The following is a 12967-nucleotide window of genomic DNA, read 5'->3' as shown; positions in this document are numbered from 1 at the left end:
TTATGTATAAAATCTTTTAATAAATCCTGTTCTTTCTTTTTTTCCTCTTACAGTCACAATAGAGAACACAGAAAATAGACTTGTGAGTTGACGACATAAATTATCTAGGTCAAATGATTCCTCCGATTCAGTAAGAAGCACTATAAACATTATTGCGATTCTGCCCCCAGACACTGGGTGGCGCTAGTAACCAGCATCTTCTGAACACGGAGGCTCTGTAACATACCACTCTTTTTAGCAGTTTTAGACTTTAAACATTAGAAAAAAAAAGTGTCCTTTACGGGGCGGAAAATGTCACCGGCGAGCATTTCCCCAGACGAGATGTCCCATGTTACAGGGCGGAGAGATTAGCTTATTCAAATCGGATATTCTGGAAATCCCTCGAAGGAATGTAGTGGAGCGTTTTCGGTGGAGGTTGTAGTGTGCAGCGTGGTCCTCGCCATCTCCTGCCCTGCAGTGGGTTTGCATTCAGAAAACGTGACAATGTTCATGGCCATTTGTGTCAGTCACTCAGGGGTTAAATCATAAATCAGTGCCAGGAATCCCGATGATGGGGTCTGCAGAAGACTGAGCAGGAAGGGACGTATAATCGCCGGGGTCAGCAGTGGTTTAGCCCTTGTGTAGATCCCCCTTCACCTCCTGGGGCTGGATGAGAGAAGATGTGGACGAGAAGCAGCGGATCCAACCCCCTTTTAAAAAAATAAGATGAAGGGCATGGTGCAGGGGTTAGGATAATTTAGTAGCGTCCAGCCTTGGCATCGCCTATTGCCCCCCACACGTCGAAGACGAACTCATCCGGGAAAGCGAAGTCCCCTAGCGTGCGGTCCAAGGCCTGGGAGAAGTCGTCAGGGTTCTGCTTATCCATGCCGAGCTCCACCATGGTGCCAGCTGCAAGCGAGGGCAAGAAAAGGTCAGAAGGCAGAATATCTGGCGCGGATTCACATTCACTCATCCAATTAAACAAAAATAAATAAATTAGAGAACTGAAAAAAAAAAAAAAAGGAAACACGAAGCCGTAATGATATTGAGGCGATCTGTGCAGCCAACAGTTTAACCATCAGGGACCACTTACTATCAGTGTGTCATGGAGCGTGAGCGCCCCCCTGCTGGAGGACTACTCCTCATCCAGTGCATGGCTGCACTCCTCAATGATAGGAATACCTGCTTTGTTTTTTTATATATATCAGATATGTCATTATTAAAAAATTAAAGGGAACCAGTCACCAGGTTTTTCCCTTATCAGCTGAGGCCACCACCACTGAGCTCTTATATACAGCATTCCAGAATACTGTATATAAGAGCCCAGGCTGCTCTGTATAAAGTAAAAAACACTCACCTAGGGGGCGGTTGGGTCCGATGGAGGTTGCTACTCTCCGGTCCGGTGCCTCATCTCTACAGTGTTCTCTGTTCTCCTCCTTCTGAGGCCCATGTGCATGACGCAGCCTATGTCACCACATCCTGCGCAGGCACACTTTGATCTGCCCGGCTTAGGATAGATCAAAGTATTATAGTGCGCATGCGCAGGAGGTCTTTAACCTTTCCTCATCCATGCGCATTACAGTACTTTGATCTGGCCTCTGTAGGGCAGATCAAAGTGCGCCTGTGCAGGACCTCAATGCCGGTGTGTGTGGATGATGTAGGACAGGTCATCCATACTGGGCTGGGGAGATGGAGCACGGAGATCGCAGCAGAAGAGAGGCGCTGGCCCGGAGAGAAGAGGCGCCGGAGTTGAGAGGAGCGACACCCATCGGACCGGACTGCCCCTTAAGCGAGTACTATCAGTGTTTTTTATGTTATACAGAGGCCTGGGCTCTTATATACAGTATTCTGGAACGCTGTATACAAGAGTTCAGTGGCGGTGGCCGCAGCTTATAATCTGGCCAAATCTATAGCCAAATCTGATAACAGGTTCCCTTGAAGTTATAACATCACATGAAAATTAACCTCGATGTGCAGCGGGGGAGGTGCATGCACATGGAATGTATTGACACGCCCAGAATGCACCTCAAAGCTAATTTGCATGTTTTTAAAGCTTCGTCACCCCTGGCACATTGGATTACAGCAAAACAGGTAAAATTTGTGTTACTGGACCTATCCAGCCATAGAGGTGTATGGCCAAACCCACACATCCACTATATCCAGTATTGCCGGCCCCCAAGTTTTGGAGCTATGTGATAAACATTTTTACAGCTCTGAATCGAGAACGGAGTGGAAACTGCGAACCATGAAAACAACAGTAATAATATATTAGTCTTCACGTTTCCCAGAATCAGTGTAAAATATATGGAGGCCATTCACAGAGCCCCCTCCTCAGCCAAAGCTCAAATTTCTATGTAACTCAATGGCTCTTTTCACCCCCTGGCAGCAAGTCACCCACGAAGACCACCCCCCCCCTCATCCATAAATCACTGAGGAGGGTGAACCCTCAGGCTGGGTTCACGCAGTGTTTCAGTGGCTCTGTCCGAAACAAGATACCAGCGTATGCACCGATGGGGCCATTGACTATAATAAGGCAAATACAGTCTGTTCAGCATCATTTTTGGCCATAGAGATGAGGCGGGCATTATGATATAGTCAACTACGTCTTGCTGCCCGCCTCAACTGGCATATCAGAGCCAAACTGTGACTACATCTGCGTCATTATAGTCAATGGCCCAGTCAGTGCACACAGCTGAATCCCGTTTTAGGCCATGTGCGCACTAGAAAGTGACTATTTCTTAGAAATCCGGACCCTCTGAAAGAATTCCGCACCCGAGGTAAAAAAACGAAACGCACCAAAACCGCAACAAAATCCTCATGCGGTTTTGATGCGTTTTTACCGCAGGTTAGGCCCTGCAAATTTTTACCATTATCTATGGCAAAAACCGCAGGTACCTGCGGAAAAGTAGTGACATGCTCAATTCATACTAATTCCGCAGCGGGAGAATCCACGGGTAAATTCGCAGGTATATAAAAAAAAAACAAAACAAAAAAAAACACTTTTTTTTTTAAAAACCCATAGGATTTGCTGGGGAATTGACTGCAGCAATGTTAGAAACATTTCCTGCAGCAAATCCGCAGCAAAATCCGCAGCGTGCGCACAGAGCCTTAAGGGGGTCCGGACATAAGCCACAATGAAGCCACTGGACGTAGGTGAAAATACTATGCAACCCACCCTCACATACATGTTCTGTCCTTGTTTTACAGATCACACACCCATTATAGTCTACGGGCCATGGTTTTTTATGCAGTGTGTCCACAAAAAAAACAAAAAACAAACGGATCAGAATGATCCATAGAGGTCTATGGGTCCGTGAACATCACTGAAAGCACCGTGATGGCATCCATGGGGTGTCAGTTTACATTGTAATGGATAGGAGAACTTAGTCATTTTCTTGTACGCTGGAAGAAACAAAAATTGCTAATGGTAAAAATTGGGAAAACAGACTATGCGATCAATGTCACAGATAGAAATCAGGCTGTGTATGAGGAAAATCAGCTGTAAATGAGGCCGGGGGGGGGGCGACAAGGAGCGAAAATCATCTACAAACATTATAGGTCATAAGTGTACGAAAATAAAAGTAAGGACGTGGGATTTTAAGTTTCCTAAAAGTAAAAAAAAAAAAATAATAAATGTGTGTATGTGTATATATTATATATATATATATATATATATATATATATATATATATATATAATATGTGTGTGTGTGTGTGTGTGTGTGTAATGTATATAATATATATAAAAATGCAAGAGACAATAAAACAATGGCCACCATCAATAAGTAGGGAGCTCACCAAGATCGCTGTCTCTGATGCCCATGTAGCTCTCCAGGAGGTCGTCCACCTTCTGTATGGCTTTCTCCTCAATGACCGAGACCTGGAGTCGGAGCGATGCACACAGCATGGGGTCAATTTATATCATCTCCGCCCCATAACGTGCACACATAATGCCCTCATCCTGAATATCGCCAATATCGCCTGAATATCGCCATACACACAACAGCCGCCCCTCCACCAAATGCTTCAGTGCACAAATCCCACCTCTCTCACCAGCTCCTCCACGGTCGGTGGTCCTTTGGCTCGGAGGCGTAACGTTCCTCTACCTGAGGATATCCCAGGACTACTCACCGAAGAGTTGGAGCGTTGACCGATCATGTCTGAGAAGAAACAAAATGAAAAAATATTGGTGAAACACACCTCACTGACTGTAGGTGGCCATCCCCGGCTACGCTGCTTACACCTAGCCCGTGGTATGGTGAAGGGTACACTTACACTGGCTCACTGCGCCATTAAACCACTAATCAGCTACATGGACGTGGACTGTAGTCATTCAATAGACCCGCCGACAGCACCTCCATGTGCACAAAACAATCGAGATTACAGTTGTTTTTGGCAGCACGTGTATACACAGGGCAATGCTGTAAACCTGCCCTTTCAAGAACAAGGAGCTGGAAAGATTTCAGCTTCCATATATAGTGTATTATTGTCCACTGATAATGACTTTCCACCTAACCAGAAGCCAGAAGTTAAATCACAAGCATTCAATGCAAGTCTATGAGAGCCAGAACGAGGCTCTCATAGAAGTTACAACTCAATGTAAGTCTGAGTCCATTAAATACTGGAGCTGCCAGTTGGTCATAAATCGTCAGAGACCGACCGAAGTGATGAACGAACCAGATGAAAACAGCGGCAGTTGAGTTAAAACAGAGAAGCAGGGTACTTAGATTTAAAGCACAACTCCAGCAGTGAAATTTAACCCCTTAACGACCCATGACGTACTGGGTACGTCATGGATCGTGTGCCGGTAAGCCCCGCCCCCTGCCGCTGGCAGCGATCCGCGCACATATCAGCTGTTAACAGCGGACATGTGTGCCTGCTAGCCACGGGTGGAATCGCTTCCACCCGTGGCCATTAACCCCTTACATTTCGCTGCCAAAATCTGGCAGCGATATGTATATGAGCGCCGCCATGACAGTCACTTACCCCGCCCCCACCGGAAGTCACGAGACATGATCACGTGACTTTCGGTGGTTGCCATGGTAGCACGGGGTCATGTGATGACGCCTGTAGCTAACATGACTCACTTCCTCTCAATGCCGGAATACAGCCGGCATTGAAAGTGAAGCAGCAAATCTGCAGTTCTCAGCTGTGTAGTGCAGTGCGATCGGATTGCTGATCGCTATAGCCCCCTAGGGGGACTAGTAAAATAAAAAAAAAATAAAAAAAACCTAAAAGTTCAAATCACCCCCCCTTTCACCCCATTGAAAATTAAAGGGTTAAAAAAAATAAAAATTATACACATATTTGGTATTGCTGCGTTCAGAAATGCCCGATCAAAATATAAAATCAATGACTCTGATCAGTAAATGGTGTAGAGGCAAAAAAAATGCCAAACGCCAAAATTACGTTTTTTGGTCGCTGCAAATTTTGCGCAAAATGCAATAACAGGCGATCAAAACGTAGCATCTGCGCAAAAATGGTACCGTTAAAAACGTCAGGTCGAGACGCAAAAAATAAGCCATCACTGAGCCTCAGATCCCAAAAAATGAGAACGCTACGGGTTTTGGAAAATGGCGCAAAACGTGCGCCACTTTTTTTGACAAGCTTGTGAATTTTTTTAACCCCTTAGATACAAGTAAACCTATACATGTTTGGTGTCTACAAACTCGCACTGACCTGAGGCATCACATAGATACCTCAGTTTTACCATATAGTGAACACAGTGAATAAAATATCCCAAAAACTATTGTACGGTCACACTTTTTTTGCAATTTTTCCGCACTTGGAATTTTTTTACCGTTTTCCAGTACACTATATGGTAAAACTTATGGTTTCATTTAAAAGTTCAACTCGTCCCGCAAAAAACAAGCCCTCATATGGCAAGATTGATAGAAAAATAAAAAAAAGTTACGCCTCTCGGAAGAAGGGGAGCAAAAAACAAAAACGCAAAAACGGAAAGTGCCCGGGGGCTCAAGGGGTTAAAAAAAACAAAAAACAAAAAAACTCTGTAGTGGTGCTATAAATGTAGCTTTTTGAAAGTGGGGAAAAAAAAAAAATCAACATATATACACACACACACACACACACACACACACACATAAAATATATATTAATTATATATATATATATATATATATATATATATATATATATATAAAAATTTATTAATATTAATATAATTATAATAATTGTTTATAATAGTTTTTTATTACAAAAAAATATTATAATTATCTTGCAATACTCAAACTTGCAACTATGCTTAAAGGGTTTGTCCACTACCTGGAGGAGCACCTTTTTAAATAAAGCACTACCTGTAAGAAAACAAATACTTTAAACTCACCTCCCACGCTGACTCCAGCGCTGTTGTATCTGTTACGCAACAGGAGATCTGCAGCCAATCAGTGGCTGCTATTGGGCTGCTGCGCCCAATAGCAGTCACTGATTGGCTGCAGATATTTCAAAAGACTGACCTGCACATCCTACAAGTGTGTATAGGTGCCAGCTGAAAAAACCTAGCAAATACAAAATGGATACAGCCGCACACTAAATGCCATCAATGTATAAGGGAACTCTGGTACTGCATTACTGCTATATGAAAGAATTAGATTTTTAGTTTATGAATTGGCCAATGCATGTAAGCCCGGAAACCCAATGGCAAGGTAAATCTCAATATTCCGGGTCCCTAACTAAAATGCCACTATCTAGGTTAAAAACATCCATGCCTGGGCAGCTAGACTAAAAATCTAACTAAGTTGCTAGGTTTTTTCAGCTGGCACCTATACACACTTAAGGACAAAGAGACAGAAATGAGAGTATATTGTATCAAAAAATTTTTTTTTAATAATATTCGTCAAAATATTTTTATAAAAACACCTTTTTTATTTCAAATTGCTAAAATCATCACAAGGTCAAGAAAAAACATCACCAGAAAAAACATATAAACACATACAGAGGGGATCTCTGATCCAAAGGATTACTGGTGAAAAAAGCAGAGGATCATTTCATATCAAAAAATATATATCATAAAAATATCACCCCTGTCCCTTCACCAACATCCATAGTACAGCACTAAGGCTGGTTTCACACTACGTCTTTTTAACATCCGCTGAAAACGTTTTTTTAGCGGAAGTACGGATCCTGCTTTTACAGCAAATAACGTATGCAAACGCATATGTTATTTTGCAGGATCCTGCACTGGATGTTTAGGGGCGGGCATTGGAGTCATGTGATCGGGAGTGAGGGGAACTAGACTGGGAGGAGGCTTCTGACAGCTGCAGACGCTGGTAACCAAGGTAAACATCGGCCTTGGATACCCGATATTTATCTTGGTTACGAGTGTCTGCAGCTGCTAGGAGCAGGGCTGCCTGCACGCGTAACCAACGTAAACATCGGGTAACTAAGAGAAGTGGTTACGCGATATTTACCTTGGTTACGAGTGTCCGTAGCTCTCAGGTGGGAGAGAGAGGGAGGGGGAAAGACAGATAGAGAGAGAGAGGGTGAGGGAGGGAGTAGAGAGATAGACAGATCACGCGAGACTGGTTCTGGGCATGCTCAGTACTTTCTGGGCATGCTCAGTACAAAAGCAGGATCCTGTCTATCAGCACGCCAGCGTTCACCTGCGTTTGCGTGCGTTATAGTGCGGATCCAGCAATTTGCAGTATTTGGACGGAGCTCAAAAACGCTACAAGTAGCGTTTTTGAAACATGTTAAAAAACTGCAAGTCACTGGATCCGCACTATAACGCACGCAAACGCAGGTGAACGGATGTTAACGCGAGTCCATTGCAAATGCATTGAAATGAAAACGCATTTGCACTGGATCCGCTTGTCCGCTAAAATAACGTTAAGGACGGATGTTAAAAAGACGTAGTGTGAAACCAGCCTAATACATATATTAATTGATAAATAATAAATATACAAATATATAAATATTATATCAATATATCAATAAATATACATATAATAGCTCCAGTGTAAATAGCCAATGTTCAAAAGGAAGGTTTCTACTCCTATAGACAAGAGCGGAATAAACGAGGAATCTCCTCCATATAAATATAACTTCTCCTTTAAGAGTGATATTCCTATGTCCATAGGTTTAATAAGGGGCAATGAGTTATAGTTTATTTAATAGCTTGCCCACTCAAGCTGTTTATAAATGCCCACTCCTCCCAAATAAAATAAATTACTCCCTTAACAACACGCACTCGTATTTTTAGTTCGCGGGTCGTCATTCCAATATATATTTTTTCACATGGACATGTAGCATGGTATATGACGCCCTTTGATGAGCACGTTAGAGTATGTAGAATTTTATACACTCTGGTTCCTTCAGCATTCTTAAATTGTTTGGTTTTCACCAGATTTCCACATGCCTTACAAAGGCCGCAAGGATAAAAACCTTGTAGATCTGAAATCACTTTTTTATTTTCTCTTTGCGGGAGATAGTGGCTGCGCACCAAATGATCCCTAAGATTAGGTGACCTTTTTGCCGTAATTGAAGGTTTTGGTGGCAGTATTCTCTTCAAGGTGGAATCTGTAAACAAGATACTCCAGTGTTTCCGAACTATCATTTGAATTTCATCCCAGTTGTCGTCATTAAAAGGGGTAATCAATCTGACTACAGCTCCATCCGTCTCCGATAATTTGGGACTATTCTTGTAAATCAACTCATTTCGTGATGTATTACGGGCACGATTTAGAGCCTTCCTAATTGAACGATGGGTATAGCCCCTCTCTCTGAATCTACTATACATATCCCTAGCCTGTAACTCAAAATCCTCCTCTGTGGAGCAAACTCTCCTCAGACGGAGGAATTGGCCAGTAGGGATACCTCTGATAGTACTGGGAGGATGTGAGGACCTAGCATGAAGCACTGTGTTGGTTGCAGTTGGTTTTCTATATAAATCGGTGGCAAGTTCTGTGTAATGGTCAGGGAGAGAAGCGTCTTTAATTGCCTGGATACCGATAGTGAATATCAGCTGAAATACACGTGGATCTTTTGTGGTGCCGACTATTGGCTGATGAACTGTATAAATAACCAACCCTCCTGCCTCGACTTCAGCCTCCTGATGAAAAGGTTTCCCTTGAAACGTACGTCGAGCTTTTGAGGGTGTCTCTGACCTTATATTAGGCAAGTATGGCAAATTGATGTCTGTTACACTTATTATTGGCCTCTGTTGTTAAGGGAGTAATTTATTTTATTTGGGAGGAGTGGGCATTTATAAACAGCTTGAGTAGGCAAGCTATTAAATAAACTATAACTCATTGCCCCTTATTAAACCTATGGACATAGGAATATCACTCTTAAAGGAGAAGTTATATTTATATGGAGGAGATTCCTTGTTTATTCCGCTCTTGTCTATAGGAGTAGAAACCTTCCTTTTGAACATTGGCTATTTACACTGGAGCTATTATATGTATATTTATTGATATATTGATATAATATTTATATATTTGTATATTTATTATTTATCAATTAATATATGTATTAGTGCTGTACTATGGATGTTGGTGAAGGGACAGGGGTGATATTTTTATGATATATATTTTTTGATATGAAATGATCCTCTGCTTTTTTCACCAGTAATCCTTTGGATCAGAGATCCCCTCTGTATGTGTTTATATGTTTTTTCTGGTGATGTTTTTTCTTGACCTTGTGATGATTTTAGCAATTTGAAATAAAAAAGTGTTTTTATAAAAATATTTTGACGAATATTATTAAAAAAAATTTTTTTGATACAATATACTCTCATTTCTGTCTCTTTGTCCTTATCTAATTATTTGAGTTAAAGTATCTCTAAAAACTATGGTGGAGAAATTATAGGAATCTGCTATCATGTTTCTACCTATACACACTTGTAGGATGTGCAGGTCAGTCTTTTGAAATATTTGCAGTGAGTTTTTTTCTGACTGAGCACTCCGCCCTATAAACCAGGCTGTGTTTACAATCCTTATACCAGGAGTCCTAGCTGCCCCGACATGGAGGTTAGTCCAGATAGTGGCATTTCAAGTTAGATTTTTAGTCTAGCTGCCCAGATAAGGATGTTTTTAACCTAGATAGTGGCATTTTAGTTAGGGACCCGGAATATTGAGATTTACCTTGCCGTTTGGTTTCCGGGCTTACATGCATTGGCCAATTCATGAACTAAAAATCTCATTTTTCATATAGCAGTAATGCAGTACCAGAGTTCCCTTATATATTGATGGCACTGATTGGCTGCAGAGCCGATAACGCTGTAATGGTGCCCATGCAAGAAGTGAGTATATTCTATTTATCCAAATGAAAAGGAGTCCAGCTTCAGAGGGATATGTTAATTTATATTTCTTTCATTTTTCTTTTGGCACAAGTATACAGCACATTGCAGTCAAGATGATAGCATGACCGACGCATTTCAAGTGACACCGCACTCTTAGTCATGAAACTTGTATACTTGTGCCAAAAGAAAAATAGAAAATTTTGTTTACTTACCGTAAATTCTTTTTCTTATAGTTCCGACATGGGAGACCCAGACCATGGGTGTATAGCTTCTGCCTCCGGAGGACACACAAAGTACTACACTAAAAGTGTAGCTCCTCCCTCCGAGCATATACACCCCCTGGATGACAAATCTAACCAGTTTAGTGCAAAAGCTGAAGGAGGACATCCACCCATAAGTAGAGAGAGTAAAACCCGGAATAACCGGAACCTCTGTCTACAACAGCCGGTGAAAACACACGGAACAAGAACTGCCAACAGGAAACAGGGAGGGTGCTGGGTCTCCCATGTCGGAACTATAAGAAAAAGAATTTACGGTAAGTAAACAAAATTCTCTTTTTCTTCATCGTTCCTTATGGGAGACCCAGACCATGGAACGTCTCAAAGCAGTCCATGGGTGGGAAATAAACAGAACTGAGAAGTAGGCAAAACCTAACTTCACAAATGGGCGACAGCCGCCTGAAGGATGCGTCTGCCCAAGCTCGCATCTGCCGAAGCATGAGCATGCACTTGGTAGTGCTTCGAAAAGGTATGCAGACTAGACCAAGTGGCAGCCTGACAAACCTGCTGAGCCGTAGCCTGGTGCCTGAAAGCCCAGGAGGCACCGACAGCTCTGGTCGAGTGCGCCTTAATCCCTGGCGGTGGAGGCACCTGAGAACATTGGTAGGCATCGGATATGGCCGACCTAATCCAACGAGCTAGGGTCGGTTTAGAAGCCGAGAGACCCTTGCGCTGACCCGTGGTTAGCACAAAAAGAGAGGTGCACCGCCTAAGAGCGGCGGTGCGTGACACAGATTCGGAGCGCCCGCACCAAATCCAAAGTATGCAACGCTTTCTCAAAGCGATGCACAGGGGCCGGACAAAGGGAAGGCAATGAAATGTCCTGGTTAAGGTGGAAAGGAGACACCACCTTAGGGAGAAAATCCGGAGACGGACGAAGAACCACCTTGTCTTGGTGAAAAAACAAAAAAGGTGACTCCGAAGAGAGCGCAGCCAAATCAGAGACTCTCCTGAGAGAAGTTATGGCCACCAGAAAGACCACTTTCTGTGAAAGACGAGACAAAGGAACTTCCCTAAGAGGCTCAAAGGGGGGTTTCTGTAAGGCCGTGAGGACCAGATTAAGGTCCCAGGGATCCAAAGGCCGCCGGTAAGAAGGAATGATGTGAGATGCGCCCTGTATGAAGGTGCGCACCTGGGCCAGTCGGGCGATACGCCGCTGGAACAATACCGACAGAGCCGAGACCTGTCCCTTGAGGGAGTTGAGGGATAGTCCTAGCTGCAGACCGGACTGTAGAAAGGACAGGATGGTCGGCAAAGAAAACGGCCAAGGAGCATGGCCGGAAGAGCGACACCAGGACAGGAAAATCCTCCAAGTCCTGTGGTAAATCCTGGCCGAGGAAGACTTCCGAGCCTGAGTCATAGTGGAGATGACCTCGGAAGGAATGCCTGAAGCCGTCAGGATCCAGGACTCAAGAGCCACGCCGTCAATCTGAGGGCCGCAGAATTCTGGCGGAAAAACGGACCTTGAGAGAGAAGGTCTGGGCGGTCCGGGAGATGCCATGGCACCTCTACGGACAGACGGAGAAGGTCTGGATACCAAGCTCGCCTGGGCCAGTCTGGGGCGATGAGTATGACCCGACGGCCCTCCATTCTGATCTTGCGCAGGACTCTGGGCAAGAGAGCTAGAGGGGGAAACACGTAAGCCAGACGAAACTGGGACCAATCCTGAACCAGCGCGTCCGCTGCGAAGGCCTGAGGATCGTGGGAGCGAGCCACGTAAACCGGGACCTCGTTGTTGTGCCGGGATGCCATTAGATCCACTTCCGGAGTGCCCCACTTGCGGCAGATTGACCAGAACACTGCCGGATGCAGGGCCCACTCGCCGCTGTGCACGGTTTGACGGCTGAGATAATCTGCCTCCCAGTTTTCCACGCCTGGGATGTGGACTGCGGATATGGTGGACTTGGAGTCCTCCGCCCATTGAAAGATGCGTTGAACCTCCAACATCGCCAGGCGGCTGCGAGTCCCGCCCTGGTGATTGATGTAGGCAACAGCTGTCGCGTTGTCCGACTGGACTCGAATGTGCTTGCCCGCCAACAGGTGGTGAAAGGCTACGAGAGCTAGAAGTGCAGCCCTGATTTCCAGCACATTGATCGAGAGGGCTGATTCGGACGGAGTCCAAGTGCCCTGTGCTCGGTGGTGGAGAAATACTGCTCCCCAGCCGGAGAGACTGGTGTCCGTGGTGAGGATCACCCAGGACGGAGTCAGGAAGGAGCGTCCCTGAGACAGAGAGAGAGGGGCCGAAGCCACCACTGAAGAGAGCTCCTGGTCTGTGGCGACAGAGCCACTAGCCTGTGGAAGGAAGAGGTCCGCTTGTCCCAAAAGCGGAGAATGTCCAGCTGCAGAGGACGCAGATGGAACTGGGCAAAGGGAACCGCTTCCATTGACGCCACCATCTGACCCAGCACCTGCATGAGGTGCCTGATGGAATGGCGGCGGGGCTTCAACAGAGA

At 44.5% G+C, this 12967-nt stretch overlaps 1 protein-coding gene across 2 annotated transcripts in view; it reads right to left on the bottom strand.

The window, feature by feature from the left end:
• Nucleotides 1-12967, bottom strand: part of GIPC1 (GIPC PDZ domain containing family member 1) — a 35076-nt gene continuing 22109 nt past the window's right edge. The window contains exons 5-7 of one of the 2 annotated variants that reach the window (XM_075342980.1): nt 4023-4138; nt 3777-3858; nt 1-888 (exon numbers count right to left, since the gene is read on the bottom strand). In XM_075342980.1, the coding sequence (XP_075199095.1) occupies nt 737-888; nt 3777-3858; nt 4023-4138 (350 nt within the window). In that variant the 3' untranslated portion in view covers nt 1-736. The remainder of the gene's footprint in view (nt 889-3776; nt 3859-4022; nt 4139-12967) is intronic. The other variant, XM_075342981.1, reaches the window with a different exon arrangement.

The sequence above is a fragment of the Anomaloglossus baeobatrachus genome, chromosome 4 (assembly GCF_048569485.1).
Source record: "Anomaloglossus baeobatrachus isolate aAnoBae1 chromosome 4, aAnoBae1.hap1, whole genome shotgun sequence".
In the NCBI taxonomy this organism is placed as follows: Eukaryota; Metazoa; Chordata; class Amphibia; order Anura; family Aromobatidae; genus Anomaloglossus; species Anomaloglossus baeobatrachus.
The sequence above is the reverse complement of the archived record's forward strand: the minus strand, read 5'-3'. Positions and strand labels throughout refer to the sequence as shown.